Consider the following 17532-nt stretch of genomic DNA (forward strand, 5'->3'; position numbering starts at 1 on the left):
TGGCAAGATGAGTTATAGCCCAGAAAGTGTTCAGTCACCTACCCCTCCTCCACCCCAACCAGGCAGAGTTTGAACCAACCCCCTCCACCCCAACCAGGCAGAGTTTGAACCAACCCCCTCCACCCCAACCAGGCAGAATTTGAACCAACCCCCTCCCACCCAACCAGGCAGAGTTTGAACCAAACCCCTCCCACCAAACCAGGCAGAGTTTGAACCAAACCCCTCCTACCCAACCAGACAGAGTTTGAACCAACCCCCTCTCCCTCCCACTCAACCAGGCAGTGTTTGAACCAACCCCCTCCCCCTCCTACTCAACCAGGCAGTGTTTGTACCAACCCTCTCCCCCTCCAACCCAGCCAGGAGGGGGAGAGGGTTGATCCAAATCTATGGTGGGGCATATGAGCCTCTTCCGATCGAAGCCCCAAACTGAACCTCTGGCCCTGGCTCCTTGACCCTTGGTCTCCGGAGCTGCTGCTCACTGCCACCTACTGCTGTTGTGGTCTCTTTTTCCATTTGTGCTGGTAAAATAGCTCAAGGTCCAGGTCTGGGGAGAACCGGTGGGTTAGATCCACAGACTGAAACACAAAAGTCTGCAGATGCTGTGACTGTAGTAAAAATACACAGAAATGCTGAAGGAACCCAGCCAGTCTCGCAGCGTCTATAAGAGGTAAAGATATAGTACTGACGTTTCGGGCCTGAGCCCTTCTTCAAGGAATAAGCAGAGAACAGGAAGGGAACAGAATAATGATTGAAGACTGACCAGGAGAGGAGTCCTGACCAATAAAAGGTGTTAATTTGATATGATAAGAGGACAGGAGAGGTGAAAATTGATTTTGGCTCTGTGAAAGAAGACAGGGAAAAAGGAGAGAGACAGAACTGGGGAAAGGTGACAGGGGAAGGGTTGGGGGTTAACAGAAACTGGCTAAGTCAATGTTAATGTCATCTGGTTGGAGGGTGCCCAGATGGACGATGGGGTGTTGTTCCTCGAATTTGCGGGTGGTCTCAGTCTGACAGTGCATGAGACCATGGACAGACATATCAGTGAGGGATTGGGACGGGGAATTGAAATGGGAATCCACAGATTAAGCATAATCAAGGTCCTGGGGCATCAACCTGTAATTATTTTAATTTTTAATTAAGCATTAATGGACCAAGAACACAGTGAGTAATAATCGAGGACACCAAACTCAGGGGATGATGCCACAGGTTGAACTTTCAATGAAGCACTGTGTTTTATGAGTAAAGGAGATTTATTTCATTTTCATGGAATTTGAAAAGGAGAAGTGATGAAGTGTTTCAAGCAAAAAAGGTTGAAGCAAAGTTGCTCTGAGTCAGTGAGGGTCAGAGTAGGTTCCGTGGAAAGGGGATATTTGGAATGGTTATGTTGGAGAATCCCTGAGGGGTGTCGAGGGGACACGGGAATGTGGGGTTCGGGATGAATCAGAATGTTATCGTGAACATGTCACAAATTTCATGGTTTTGCGGCAGAATCAAGTGCAAACATTTAATATAAATCACGTTTCAAAATAAATGAATTAGTGCAAGAAAAAGTCAGAGTGAGTTAGGGTCCTGGGTTCATTGTCCATTCAGGAGTCTGATGGCGGAGGGGAAGAAGCCGTCCTTGTGCCGTTGAGTGCTCGTCTTCAGGCTCTTGTACCTTTTCATCAATGGTTGCAGCGTGAAGAGGGTGAGGCTTGGGTGGTGGGGGGTCCTTGAGGGTAGAGGCTGCTTTCTTAATACACCGCCTCATGTAGATGCCCTCAATGGAGTGAAGTCTGGTGCCTGTGATGTCGCAGGCTGAGTTAACAACCCTCTGGAATGTTTTCCTGTCCTGAGCTCCATACGAAACAATGTTCTCCATGGTGCACCTGTAAAAGTTTTCAAGTGTCTTATTGATGTATGGAATCTCCTTAAACTCCTCACTAAGTATAGCCGTTGGTGAGCTTTCTTCATGATTGCATTGACATGGAGGCTCCAGACAGATCCTTGGAGATGTTGACACCCAGGAATTTGAAGTTCTTGACCCTCTCCATTACTGACCCCTTGATGAGGACTGGTTCGTGTTCTCCTCATGAAGTCCACATGGGGAGTCTCTGGAACTGGGGATATCTTTAACTGTCCACCGCTCTCCACGAATGCAGCCTGTTCTGCTGAGTCCTTCCAGCTGCTCTTTGTTCACTCTCAGTTTAGGGGGAGGGGGTGTAATCCTCTCATGGAGCAAGTGGTGGGATATCATAAACCAAAACTTGTCCAGTGCAGTCAGAAGAATGTGATGTCACTCATTGAGGGTATTTGTCTTTTCCAGCACCTGAGGCTTAATGGTATCCCAGATCAGAAAACTGAAACCAAAATCTGGGATGCCATTGCTGGGTAGCACTGAGGGAAGATGAACCACTGAAGATGTTTTTTTAGCTGAGAGGGTTTGGTTTGCCTTTCTAGTTCAAAGAGATTGCACATCAATGTTTTGAAAATGGTCAAGGGATTTTTGTGCAGTATCCTGTGGACACATTTTTATCCCTAAATGGACTTAAAACAGGCATTATGATAGGAGCATGCTGAGTGAAAACTCATCTATTTTCCCTAAATACAAAGTGTAAAGTAATCCCACTGGAAAGATACAGTTGGAAATACACTAAATGTTACAAGTCCTGAAAAAGGAAGTACTAGCATTTATAGATTCAAATGTTTGAAAGTGGCAGAGCAAGTATTTGAACCTGTCAACAGAATCTAACAATGTACAGTGCACCAACACTGGGGGGGGGGTTTCTGCTAAAACTTGTAAATGATCAGAAGAAGTTGAGCTGGAATCATAAGGCTTAACCCAGGGCAGCAAGCTTCAGGAGAGATGCAGGGCTTAGAGAGGTTGTGGTGAAGATTCACTGGAACTTTACCTGCAATGTGAGGCATGGGGGTGTTCTCTGTTGGAGCTGTGCAAGTGGAAAGGAAGTGGGTCAGAACCTGGAACCAACTATCCTCAAGTGGAGTGGAGGCTTCTGTAAGGGTATTGGATAAATGGGAGAAAGAGTGGGAACAGTTGAATAAGAGTTTATAATTCTGACAGTATAGAGCAATGGCCATAATTCAACAGGATGCCACCATATACAGTGTGCTTTGTCATTTCATATTCCTTTATGATATGGAGGCCATTCAGCCCATTTGTCCATGCTTACCTTCACCCCTCACTCATTTTTCCTGAAACCTATTCCTTCACAATGTCCCTCCTATCTCTCTCTCTCTCACACACACACACACACACACACACACACACACACACACACACACACACACACACACACACACACACACACACACACACACACACACTCAACCAACCACCAGCAAGTCCAGAAACCCAGAATGGCAGGAAGAATTTCACCCTGATAGTGTCTGAGGTTAGGATTGAACCTGGGCCATTGGAGCTGAGAGACAACTGTACCATCATCAGTGCTACCTTGCTTTCCATAGGGTATTGAGGTCAGAAAGGCACAAAGGAAAGGTAATATGTCAGAGATCAGAGCTTGAAAATCTCTTGGGGGGGGGGGGAGATTTGATTGAGGTATAAAATGATGAGGGGGACAGACAGAGTAAATGTAGGTTCGCTTTTCCCACTGAGGCTGGGTGAGATACAAACCAGAGGTCGTGGGTTAAGGGTAAAAGTTTAGGGGATCATGAGGGGAAACTTCTTCATAATAGAGGCGTGGGGGTGTGGAACGAGCTGCCTGCTGAGGTGGTGAATGCGGGCTCAATTTTAACAAGAATTCGGACAAGTCCATGGAAGGGAGGGCTATGGATTCGGTGCAGGTCGGTGGGACTGGGCAGAATAACAATTTAGCACAAACTAGAAGGACCTGTTTTCCGTGCTGTCTCGTTCTATGGTTCCATCTACTCGGGGATCTGGGAAGTGTGAAACGGATCGTTTTCGCAAGATCATTTTTTTTGATGGAAGGTGCATCATCAGTTATGTGAGATTCCAGAATTCTGGAGGGATTCCGAGGACTGGACAGGATGGTGGTGGAGAGGGTGTTTTCTCACGTGGGAGAATCTGGAATGAGGAGGGTCACTTTTTTTTAAATAATAGGAGTTGACCATTTGGGCCAGTGGTGAGGGCAATATTTTACATCTCCGAGCACCCTTGGCCTTGGGAACGATCTTCAATTGGAAGCAGCAACAGAGAACTGTGGAGAGATGGGAATGTGGTGACAGTCAGATCAGCCGTGACCTTGACCGACGGAGGAGCGGGCTCTCACGTTCGTCCATTGGTCGGGTGAGTGTGTGGGACGAACGCCAAGCTGTCAAGAAGAGACGGTCCCTTTCGGCACCAGGCAATCCCCCTTGTGTTATTTTCCGTCACCTGAAGAAGGGTGACCACGAACCTGATGTCATCGTGTCTGTGTCCGACCAAGGAGTGTGTCTGTGAAATTGGTTACGTCGATAAGTCAGAAAAATGTATTAATTTTGTTTCGTTGCCATGTCCCGTTTCTTCCTCCTGGCAACAGTTCAGGGGGGGAAAGTAATGAAAACAACGCTGGAGAAACTCAGCAGGTCAAACAGTGTCGTTTATGTAGCAAAGTTACCTTGATGAAGGGCTCAAGCCTGAAACGTTGGTTATGTATCATTATCTTTGCTACATAAAGTACCTGCTGAGTTTCTCCAGTGTTGTGTTTTGACTTCAACCACGGTGTCTGCAGACTGTGGTGTTTCAGGACTCGAGGAGAAATTCGCATGAAGCCAGTTCAAAATCAATGAGCGGATATTTTCCCGGTCGCAGTCTTGAATGGAATTTAGTGTTGGCTTTTAGCTCGCCGATTTCCAGTTCACTGGAAGTTGCAAATGTATATGATGCCGAGGAGTTGACCCAAGTGTGAAACATTGCGGAATACACGCATCAGTTGTTACACACATACCGAATATGCCAGCTGGATTTTATTTATTTTCCTGCATGCAATTTGTCCGAATTGTCGTTAGATTTTCCTCAACAGATCATTACTTTTGTAGATGCAAAAACCCTTATTATTTGTATATTCACCAAAGGCCCGCGTATTCGGGACGTTTGGGATCACTAGAGAGGAAGAACATTTGTTTACTTTGGTACAGTGATGACGGGTCATGTTTAAGCAGACACACAGCTACCCGGATAAATATAGACACATGGATGGAACATGGACATACAGATGTACAGGAACTCAGTTAGAGATGAGCCGTGAATATGGGCAGGCACTTGTAGAAACAGAATACAGAGGCACAACCAGGTGATGTAAACAACGACAGGCTGATCCAGGCGATAGTCAACACACACACACTTCGGGGGAAAGGTGGTATCTCCCTTGGAAGAGGTTGGGTTCTCTTCCACAGTAGGGTCCGGTGACATTGCTGGGTCTGAGATCGCAGAACGGGCACTGGGGGAGGGACTACGAACAACAACAGAATCACTAGCAGGGCAATGTCTCTCCAACACAGTCCCATCAGCCGAGAAAGTTGGAAAAGGTGGGGGGGGGGGGGGGGAGCCCATCGTTTCCTTGATTCTGTCTGATGGGGAATCGGAAGTGAAGGGAGGGAATGAGATCTAATCCGGCTCTCAGGGACGGTTTATTTTAGATATAGAACATGAGCCCTCTCCTCTGCGGCAGGAACAGAGAAACCAAGGAGATGGCGCGGAGACGTGGCAAGAAGGGTTGTACACACTGGGTTTCATTGTGCAGAAGGAGCAGGCGGGTTGTGCTGTCAGTGAGAAGTATATTGTTAAAGTCAACCTCTGCATCTGTTGCTGGGTGGGGGGCAACGATGTTGTGCGTCTTTGCTTACAGTTTCCTACCCAGAGCAATCTGAATCTGGGCAATTGCTCTCTCCACCCTTCCTCCGATCTACCCAAGCTCAACCCACCCCTCACCCTCCCTCGATACAAGTCCAGCGGTCACTTCTACCAAGTGACCCCCTGCGGGTGTTCGAAGCCCAGAGTGCCCGTGGCAGGGAGGGAGTGCGAGTCCCACACTAGTGACCACAGCCGTTAAAAACCCCTCATCATTCTATCGGTCCCTTCCACTTTTGGCGGAGCCGGATCATTTGCCTGTTGACCCCGACCCCGACCCCGAGTGGAGGCGTCCGGAAGAATATTATTAATGGGGAAAGTGGGGGGAGGAAGAGAGAGAGAGATAGACTTTGGGGGGCGGGTGGGCGGAACGCACTGAGTTAGCCGGGGAAATGATTTAATCGTCAGATTTTCTCCCGAAGTGGCTACTTTTCCAAACTCCGACTCGATCCTTCTGCCAGGGCGCGCGGGCAAAGGCGTCCCGGGAAAGGTGCAGAGGGGACCCGGGGAGAAAGTTTACTGGAAACAAGGGTGGGGGGAGCAATGAAGCCGAATTTTGCCTCCAAGATTTTTGTTTGGGGAAGCATTTAAGAGAGGGTGGTCCATTTCCCAACCCGGGCCGCGTTCCACCCCACGATTCAAGTGAACACAAAGCAACGTCAAAGTGCCCAGTGATCACGGCTGCGCCAGGGAACAAAAGAGCTTCAAACTGTGGCGATCGCGATATGACTGAGAGGCAACTTTTGCCGGGGGTCTCGGCGCAGTTTTGGTTTAACTTGGAGAGAGGCGGAGAGTAGGGACAATCTGGAGAGGGTCAAATAAGCTGAGGTGTGCTCCATGAGAGTCCCCTCATTGAAAGAAAACGGGGAGCCAGAGAAAAGCTGAGGGGGCGACTCCCTCACATTCGCTCTATTGTTCTCAACGTCCCGGGTTCCAAACCCCTACCTGGTTCGTGCCAGGGAATGATTTCATTCAACAGTTCCTGGACAGGTCTTTTTCTCCCGCCCGGCCTCAAATTTAATACCGGCTATTTAAAACCTTGGCTTGGACACCGGTGAGCCCGAAAGCTCCAACGGACAGAATATTCCGTGATATGAATGAACAAATCAGCGTCTGTGACTTTGGCCTGAGACTTTTTCTTGCAGTTCTGGTTTGAATTATTGATCATCTCGTCTCCTTCGTGAGATGTCTCAGCGCTTGTTGAATTAGGCAGGACCAGGCAGAGTTTTTAAATAACTACTTTCATTAGTATGTGCCCGCACAGATTCGAGTCTCATTTGTGTCTGTGCCATGACTTGGAGCCCCATCTGCTTTCTTTAACACGCGCCCCCGATTGAAAATCCTGCGTTGCTCGTTTTCCCAAATCGATTCGCAGCCTCACCGGCGAAGGGAGATTTGAGGCGGAACAAATCCATCCTGAAGTCAACCACGGAAGTGTGCAGACACCGTGGTCGAAGTTAAAACACAAGGCTGGAGAAACTCAGCAGGTCCAGAGACGGTTTAACGCACAAGCCCCGGCCAATTCCTTCTCCAACCATCCCCATCGCCCACACTCGGAGCAGCAGTAAATAAATAGACCCACTCCTCAGCCCCCCAACCTTCCCCAGAACTGCGAGGAACGGGCACTAAACTCCAGAAGAGGCACCCACCCCCCAAAATCAGCCCTTAATTCCATCGCCGAGCACAGATAACGTGATCGCATCGGGTTATCTAATGGCTGCAATAAATGGTGAAAATTAGACTGTTTCTAACTGTTCACGACTGGGTAACATCCGACTGAAATATCAGAGGTGTTTACGTTAGCTTTTCTGGTTTTTTTTTTATGGGGCGGGGGGTCTATAGTGACAAACGACAGACCTGGCGGCACTGCTAAATTCGAGAAAAAAGATAAAGCGAGCAGAAAAGTGTCGGGTTTGATCACCAGGGAAATATGTGGAGGGTAAAAGAAGGGGAGTTCTATGAAACAGAGTGAGGCTCGGAGTTCTTGTTAACAGTCTCGGTCAAGGGCAGAGCGCCCACTTCTCCTGCAGTGGAACCCTGGCCTCTTGAAGCAGAGAGAGAGAGAGAACTTTCTCTTTTATTTCCTTCCCCCCAAACACTCCAGGTTAATTTCCCCCCCCTGTCACTGTCGCCTGCCGGTTCATAAAAGTCTCCCCTCGCGGGTGAAGGTGGAAAGTGGCTCCCAGAGCGAATTTAAAAGCAGAGAATCGATTGAAATCTCTGCCACAAACTTGGGAGCTCAGCCCATGCGTTTATTTTCCGTATTAAACGTGTAGTGCTTTCTTGTGCCTCTAATCTCCCCCCACCCCCTCGCAGTTGGCAGAGAAGTCGTTGGCAGTGCCCACAGACTCTCAATCTACACACAAAACTGTTTCAAAGCAATCCCCCGCAAACAAAGAACATTTTAGCTGTGAAGCATTTTATTTGGAAATATTTTGCCCGTGTACCTGAGTTTCGCTTCCGAACTTCTGTCGGTTTAAACCATATTTTTTTCAATGTATTTTTATACCCCCTCGGCATTGATCGAGAGTCGGTACCTCGCCTTCTCTCTCTGGGCTGACGCCAAAGGTTCTGCCCCTCCAGAGTTTCAGATCTTGGCTCCCCGTGACTGCTTTGTGAACGGAAACAGACGATTGACTCGGCCGGTGCACAGAGCGAACTCAACCGGGCAGCTGGTCGGCCCGACAAAGGAGCGCTGTCGAAACTCCAAGCTTTCTCGCTAACTTCCAGTTTATTAAAGGGAGCGAAATAAAGCCGCGATTTTGACAGAACAATTAAAAAGAAACGCGCTTTGAGAATTTGCGGGCATAAATACAGTCGATTTTTACATTGTAAGTGGCCGAGGGAGCGAGACAGTGGAACAATTCTTGTTGTAAAGTAACTGGCATATTTACAAATGCCTCTGCTCACTAGCGAGAATATTTTCTGAAATGCAGCAAAAAAAAAACACCCGAGGAAACTTTAATTAAACTGGTTGACTATGGATCCAAGCAACGCTGGTTCACATCGAAAGAAAAGTACGATCTCTGCACACAGTGAAACGTGACATTCTTTTAGTAGACGGATTTAAGGGGAAAGCTATCCTGTGGAAAATGTTGGAAGTGAGTGTCAATGTGTTCCTCCGAGTTTCCCCTTAACTCCAGTTGTGCGTGCACTTTTGATTCCCTTCCCCTCAGTTCCAAAATATAGTCAGGATTATGTATCTATTTGCAGACGTTTCAGGACCCTAAATCTATTTTAAACAACCTTTTCAAAATATTTCATTTCTGATTTTCTTTATAGCCATTGATCTGTTGGAATCCTCTGTGAAACAAATTACGAGGTGCTGGGATATACATTTATAAAATTGATACAAACATTGACAAGTGCCGTGAATAATATTTTCACTTCAAGGATATATTTATACAATGCTTTCTTTATGTATATGATGTAAAGAAAAAAATATCCATATCCATATGGCAGGCATTTGCAACATGAATATGACGTGTGCACACGTTTAGAATGTTTTTAACGGACTTCCAACAAATGCTATACATGTAAAACAAAACACATACTAAGCAGGTCAGTTTGCATCTGTGGACAGAAAAACAGAGAATAGTTCAGTTTGAAGATCCTTTGTCAGAACTCGGACCTACAAATGTCTCTGCCCACAGTTGCAGGTCGGCTATTTCCCACATTTTCAGTTTTTGCTTTGGATCTCAAGCATCTGTAATTTTTTTTTTACAAAGATTGTACATGTATGATATTTAAATATAATGCACACAATATTCTTTTTTGTAACGACATAGCTATGATATTTAAATGAAATTAATCTATTTGGAAATAGTCCATTATTTCTATTTTTTTTGCACGGCTGTGAGATTTTGTTTTTGGGGAGATTTAATTTATTTATCATCATCCTGGTCACTTCCTCTCCAAGCCAATTTTTATTCAGTTGAAATTAATTTTATAATTTTTAATTGAATGTCTCTGCTCGTTGAATTGGAATGCTTTAAATCCACAACTTGTTGGCAGAGAGGAAAGATCATTTTAAAATAATTCCTAAAATACCTGTGGTGCATGTTCTATTGTGGGGGAGGGAGTGATCAATAAGTGGGTCAGAGGACAAGACATCAGTTGGGAGCAGCAGTGGAGAACTCTGTCCAGGTGAGACATAAAGACTCGTGTAAAACATGGACAGAGTTGATAGCAGAAGAGGACTTGGTTTTAAAGAACTACTTTGAATAGAATTGCCTGTAAAAGTAAATCCAAGGGCCCAGTAGACTGGGGTGAGAGTTTTTCTTCCTGTTATGTTGCAGAACATTAAACAATTATTTTATATGTAAACGAGGCCTTGTGCCAATACAAATACACTCAAGGCCACTCTGGGATTGTCCGATTAAATTTACTGCAATGTCTCCTTGCACCCCACACCACGAGCAAACACACACAGACAGCTCTCTCTCTGTTTCTCTCTCTCTCTCCCTCCCTCTCTCTCTCTCTCTCTCTGTCTCTCTCTCTCTCTCTCTCTCTCTCTATCTCTCTCACACACACACACAGATCACACATACAAACTCACAAACACAAGCGCGTGTGTGCATATACATGGATCACTTGTTCATACACTCATAACAGATCACAGTCACATATATACACAGATCACTCGTACATACACACAACAGATCACACACACACATACACACAGATCACTCATACATTCACACACACACATAACTGATTACACACACACACATACACAGTGTCTGCTGCTTTAGATAATTAATTTCCCTTGATTTGTTCCCTTGCACACAAAAAAATTTTTCTCCTGATAGAGAGGAAAATGTTTAAATAAAAGCTTTGAAGGTATTGCATTGAATAAAAAAAATTATTGAATTGTAGCAACATAAGTTTAACTGCTTGGAAACTAACTGCCCGTGGAAAGAACGACATTGAAACTAAACCTTTGTGGCCTGAGAAAGAAAGAGAAGGATAAGGGGAGAGTTTAACTGTCAATATGGCACTCTCTGTTAAAAAGACAGGTTTGAATTTTCTGTGCAAGAAACCATCTTTTTGTTAGAAATGATTTTCAAATTGGCAGAGAGTGAGGGGAAGGTGAAATGAACATATAGGCAGTGAGGAATGACTTCTCAGCAAGGAAGTAAGTTTGGCACCAAGTCTCATGAGTTTGGAGCGGAGTTTTGAAAAGGAATAGGGGAAGAAAAAAGTTTGATGCTAGTTAGGAGTTTGCTGAACATTGCAGCTTGTGGCAGGGCAAAGATGCCCGCCGCTTTTAGATAATGAAAGCCTTCCAGTTACTAAAACCTGTCTTTTTAAACCATTCCTTTTTTTTTAAACCAAGATTTTTTTTAAAATAAAGAATTCCAATTAAAAATCATGGCTCATCTTAATTTGGGGAGGCAGCAAGTGGCAGGAAATGTACAGATGTTTTTATGTTGGGAAAATGTGTGAGGATTTAATTTTGTTTGTGTGTGTACTTTCATTTTCTCCCTCTGCACAGACCAACCCACCCTTAACCCTCCAATATCTTTTTAGGAATGAGCTGTTTAGCTTAGAGAAAGGACATTTGTTTATTTTTAAAAAGAATAAAAATTAAATTGTTTGTTGGTTGATCTAGTTCTCCTTATTATGGAACACAGCTGGTTCGGGTCTAGAGGGACCGTGTGTGTGTTTTAATGGTGTGAAATACCCCAACCTACTACAGAACAGAGAGAACAAAAATGAAAAATGCATAAATGCTGGACTTTGCTTATTCATTGCATATGAATAGTTGATTTGGCAAATTGCGTGCTATCTCCGACTGCACAGTCGTTCATTAGGAGCATCGATTGGCTGGCTGGTAGGAGTGACTTTGCCAAATAGGTGGGCCTTCAGCTGGCAAGAGCTCAAGCAAATGGTTGGGGATTGTGTGGGGAAAGAGAGATCGAGCGAGAGAGAAAGGGAGAGAGAGAGAGGGATAGGGAGAGATAGAGAGAGAGAAAGAGAGAGAGAGAGAGCGAAGGCTGCAGTCCTCCCTGCCAGTCACCTCATACTCCAACACGGGAATCCATCCGTCCATTACTATGGTATCTTGTTCCAAATAGACCAGGAGAGTCCGGCTTTCGGACGAACTTTCTTTTTCGGGCTATGGCCATTAGTGCATGATTAAGTCTTGTTCTTTTTAAAAAATATATAAAGACGTTTGCTGGGAGTATCGCATTTTGTGTGTCTGTGTGTGAGAGGCAGAGTTACCCATTCGCCTTGCATTGGGTGAAAATCATTGGACCGCAAGCAGCTTTCTGCGTAATGAGAGTTTGAAATGGTAACTATACAAAAAATGCCAGGACAGATACAATGGAATTGTATTTTACCACTGTGTGGGTGTGTGTGCGCGCGCGCGTAGGTATCTGTGTGTGTATGTGAGCTTGTGTGTGTGTACATGGGTGTGTATGTGTGCGCATACGCAGTAATTTTGTGAAGCCTTAGATTTTTATTTTTAATTTGCTTTTTTTTTGCTCATCTTCTCAGTGGTTTCCTAGGTATTGATTGGCTTCTTTCCTTTGTCTCCTTCTCTTCCACCATACCCCACCCACCCCACCCTCCTCTCTTGCCAACAGGATGAGTTCCATCCCTTCATTGAAGCCCTTCTCCCTCATGTCCGTGCTTTCTCGTACACATGGTTCAACCTGCAGGCTCGAAAACGCAAGTACTTCAAGAAACATGAGAAGCGGATGTCCAAAGATGAAGAGAGGGTGGTCAAGGACGAGCTTCTTGGAGAAAAGCCTGAAATCAAGCAGAAGTGGGCATCCCGGCTCCTGGCAAAATTGCGGAAAGACATCCGTCCTGAATTCCGGGAGGACTTCGTGCTGACCATCACCGGCAAGAAGGCTCCATGCTGTGTTCTTTCTAATCCTGACCAGAAAGGGAAAATCCGTCGGATCGATTGCTTGAGGCAGGCAGACAAGGTCTGGCGATTAGACTTGGTAATGGTCATACTGTTCAAGGGGACTCCCTTAGAAAGTACTGACGGTGAGCGGCTGGTGAAATCACCTCAGTGCAATAACCACGGCCTGTGTGTTCAGCCACATCACATTGGAGTTTCTGTAAAGGAACTTGACTTATATTTGGCCTATTTTGTACACAACCCAGGTAAGTTGACCATTTCTTTCATTTACATACATCTTTCTTGTCCTGTCTGAGCACCCGTATTTGCACTGGTCTGCTTTGTAAAATGATCATGCAATGTTTGGATAATTTTCACTTTTAAAATTTCTCAATGTGCAGAGAAAAGGCTTGATTAATCCTAGAATTCAAAATGAAATGGGTGCAAATGATAAACAAAGATTTAGTTAAATATAAATTGGATGTTGAGGTAAAGAGAATATTATTAAAATTACTTCTTTTTATATTTAACCCATTCCATGGTGTTTTTCAGTGACCACACAACTTACCCAATCTGCTTTCAGCAAAATTTTCCATGCAGTTTAATATTTTGAAAAAAATTGCTTTGACAATTAATAAAATTGTTTTGGATAAATGTTATTTAACATGGTTACAATTACCAAAACCTGAAGGAAGTCCAATTTTAATTGAATGAATCAAGTTGTCCATGGATTCATTCCAGTCAGTGTCCAAAAAGGGGAGTTCATTTGAAATCTGACATACATTTTAAAAAATGCTTTCATTAAAGTTCAACAATTCTTTGCTACCTTTTTAAACTGTCCATGTTGCGATTTGAATTATTCCTGATTTTTTTAAATTTTAAAACATTCCTTGTCTAAACTAGTAATTTTACACTTTGGAAGCAGAAAGGTTTGATGGAGGGTGAATGGAATTTGAAAAGCAAAAAATATATCATTGAATTAATGGGAGAGGGCCCTCGGGCTCAATTTATGTGCCGTAGCAAAGTGTCAACTATGCTGTCTTGCATTTGGTTCATTTGGAACAAGGAGCCTAGCCTATGAATTCTAATGTCTCCAGCTCTGTCCAAAGCTTGCCGTGTTGTATCGGGCACCAGCCGCCTGCTCCAGTTTGGCCTTTGCCACAGGGCTGAGCAGGGGTGGCCGAGCTAAGGTCCAGAAACGCAGGCCGTTTGAATTGAGCTGACTTTTATTTGCAACGACTTGTCTGGACAGTGGGAGCAAATAATGTTCATGTGTGTAAAGTGGTTGGATGTTTTGATATCCCCGCTCACAATTTAAATTGAAACTCCTTACTACAAACAGAATTCAGATGTGTGTAGTAATGACCAGACTGCTGCCCCTGGAATAGAAAATAAGTGGGCGTTTGCTTTGCATGGTCTATCTCGGGCTCCATCTAATCCAAATGGCAAAATCAATGTTATTTTTTCCTGGCCTTTCAGGGTTAGGTATGTCTGTTCACCCTCACTGGGCAGTTTTAACAGGCAGAATATTACAAAGGACCACACATATTTTACACACAATAAAAAAATTTGGAGAACCGGCTGTAAAAATCACCTTGCAAAGTCGCAAGTTCTATTAGCATTTATTGACTAATTTTCTCAGTGTGAATTACATATTTGAGGCAGGGGTGAGGAGCAGATGTTCAACTTTGCAAATATTAAATCTTAGAGCTCTGTACTTGCATCTTTATTTTTCTTTTTACTGATGCGAGGCCTTATAGGTTGAGGGCTTTTTTGAACCATGAGAGACATTATTGCTCTGCTTGGGGGTCAAATGCAGGGAGTGCGGAGTTATTCCCAGCAACAGATCCCAAGGCATCATCAAGTAACATGGGTCAGTAACTCTTCCCTCTCTAACCCCAGCACACCGCCACCTCCTTGCTGAGAAGGGAAGGGGGCAGCTGGAACTGGCCTCAGACCCGAATCGTGGAGATGAAATTTGACGGTACTCCAAGCCCTGCTTGACTGGACAATTTCAGGGTGTTCAACGCAGGCATGACCTCTGAGTTGGGAAGGAGAATTTTCATGTGCACCCAACTCAATAGCCACAAAAATTGCAGCAAATCTATCGATAGGTAACAAACAACCAGGGCTATGTTTTCCACAATCCCATGTCCTAGCACTAAGCTTAAACTGTAAAACCATCGTGGGGAAATGTGATTTAAAAGGCATTTATGTTTTCCTCCCCCTCCCCACCCTTCCATCCATCCCACTGACGGTGAAAAGAATTAACATCCTTGACTGGTAACGGTGCGAGCCACAGCTAGGACAACAGCACTAACTATCATGTATGCCCATATTGCACAATCTTATCTTGTTTAAAAACAAGGTTCAGTCATTTAAACCGTGCACCACTGAATCTGCTTCACGAACGATATTTTACTTCAAAACTCTTCTGTATTAGCTGTCCACCTGGGTAATGCTTTGGGGGAATAAAAAGCAAAATAATTCTGGCGGATCAGTTGAAAAATGGCTCAAATTAATTCATCATAAATTTATCAGTGTATTCTGTGTGAGATTTTTGGCAGCATGAGTTGTGTTTGTTGTTGATAGATATGCATGGATTTGAAAGGAGCATGTCCACAGTGCAGGTTACTAGGACGCAGTCTCGCGCCATTTTCACTTCACTGAAGCTGTGCCTAAAATGGCGCAAGGTGCTCTCCCCCACACAAGGCCCAATGATGGGCCGTAGAAAGCCAACAGCAACGCTCAGAGAAGGGCAAGCTTGAGTGTGATTATTTTATTTTGGTTCTGGTCTCCTGACTCGCACGTCTCATTTGTAATGTCAGTCTGTTGCTCACTCAGTTCGAGCACTGGCAGGACAACTGGAGCTTATCCCTAATACTGAACACGCATTGTATTTATCTGCACTCCCTCCATGGGGTTCCTTTACCGAAGATGACATCTCTCTTTCTCTAAATGTCACCAAGCAGGTGGTACACTGCCACACTCTGTTGAGGCCCCACTTCATAACTCAGGGAACCAGGTTCAATCCCGACCTCTGGTGCTGTCTGTGTGGAGTCAGCATGTCCTTCCTGTTCGTCTGGTGCTTCACCTCCCGAAGACATGCGGGTTGGTGGGTCAATTGGCGGCTGTCAAATGGTCCCCAGCACATTGGTGAGGGGTGGAATCTGGGGCACGTTGATGAAACAGCGCGAGTGTTGGGTGTTGGACAGTGGGGCTGAGCTTCAAGCAAGAGGAAAAGGGCCTGTACCAGAATCAGAATTTATTGTCATGAACAAGTCACAACATTTGGTGTTTTTAGCAGTATCGTAGTGCAAACGTTCATGTAAACCACTTTTACAACAAGATAAATAACGGTACATGAAAAGTCAAAGTGAGGCAGTGTCTTTGGTTCATTGATCATTCAGGAATCTAATGGCGGAGGGGAAGAAGCTGTCCTTGTGCCACTGGGTGCTCGTCTTCAGGCTCCTGTACTTTTTCTCCTGATGGTAACAGAGTGAAGAGGGCATGGCCTGGGTGGTGGTGGTGGGGGTCTTTGAGGATAGAGGCGGCTTTATTAAGACATCACCTCATATAGATGTCCTCGATGGAGTGGATAATGTCCACGATGTCTCAGGCCGAGTTAACCACCCTCTGGAGTTTTTTCTTGTCCATGCAATTCTTTGGCAGACTAATCTTGTGCCTGTCTCAGATCCCCAGGATCATGTTGACAGATTTGATCAGTCAATCCATTTTCTTCTGAACTTGAGTTGTGCGATGTAGTCAATGGAAGTAAAATGTTAACCTGGACCATACGTCATTACCTGATGTTCAGGTAGTGGTTGAATCTCACTCTATAATGTGTATGAGTGAATTATTTTCCAGGTTTGTGCTGCTAGGTTGACAAATGGAAATAAAAAATGTCCCCAATAATGGTAAACTTGAGAATGCTAGGGTTACCTGCATGCCTGAAGGCATTAAATTTCTCCTAGTTACAAAACAAGAAGCTGGGCAGGCGAGGAGATCAGCAGATTTAGAAATACTGCTGCATTCCTTCATTGCAGACTGTGTGGGGAACCACTGTATAGTTATTAGCACTGTCTGTATGAATGTACTCTATGGGCTGGCTCGTGCCCCTTTACCTGTGACTCCTCCCCTCAGAATCTCCAGAAGGCTGTTCCACCCAAAGTCCTCCCTCAGTACCTGCCTTGGAACCGGGCCAGCAGCATGTGAGATGTGATTAAAGCCTGTTAATCACACCTCTCGGTTAATGTGGTTGATCAATAGTGCAACACTAATGATGTCAGCCTTGAGTTGCAGGTTTCTTCTCTGGAAGGACGTAGTTGGTGCGATGGTTAAATTGCTCTTCCACATTACCTGCCTGATACTGTCAAACCCTGCGTTTACTTTCTCAGATCAGCTCTGGGGCAGAACCGACCACTAACCATGTTGTGGAGAGGGAAGTGGCTGTTGGTGAGATCATCTCTGCCATTTCTTTCAAAGGCCGACCTTGCTGCAAATCCCATGGCAAATTATGTGAGGTGTTTTTCCCCCACTGATTGATCGACTCCTGCTTCAGGTGACACGCGTGGCATTGAAACCTTCCAAACTGAGCAACCTGTTGGCTTGGACAAAGTTGGACATCTGTTCAGTGTGTACAAAAAGCCAAAAAAAACTCACTATTAAATAAACTGAGAGCTCAGAGATTTTTAGTTATTTAAATATTTTACTTCTCACTGTTCTATGTCAGAGTTCAGCTTAAAATATATATTTAAAAACATTAATATATGATTATAAAATCATTCCATTGATAAATAAATATTTCATAATATATATATATTTTATGATACAGTATGTGTATGTGTATATATATATATATATATAT

At 44.6% G+C, this 17532-nt stretch overlaps 1 protein-coding gene across 7 annotated transcripts in view; it reads left to right on the plus strand.

Moving 5' to 3' along the window:
- The window catches only part of nfixb (nuclear factor I/Xb), a 310864-nt gene that overhangs the window by 41156 nt on the left and 252176 nt on the right, over positions 1 to 17532 (plus strand). For 5 of the 7 annotated variants that reach the window (XM_069927186.1, XM_069927187.1, XM_069927188.1 and 2 more), the window contains exon 2: positions 12400 to 12931. In XM_069927186.1, coding sequence (XP_069783287.1) covers positions 12400 to 12931 — 532 coding nt within the window. Of the gene's footprint in view, positions 1 to 11778; positions 11869 to 12399; positions 12932 to 17062; positions 17333 to 17532 lie in introns of those variants that run through there. The other 2 variants (XM_069927189.1, XM_069927185.1) reach the window with 2 other exon arrangements.

Source organism: Narcine bancroftii, chromosome 3 (genome assembly GCF_036971445.1).
Source record: "Narcine bancroftii isolate sNarBan1 chromosome 3, sNarBan1.hap1, whole genome shotgun sequence".
Classification (NCBI taxonomy): Eukaryota; Metazoa; Chordata; class Chondrichthyes; order Torpediniformes; family Narcinidae; genus Narcine; species Narcine bancroftii.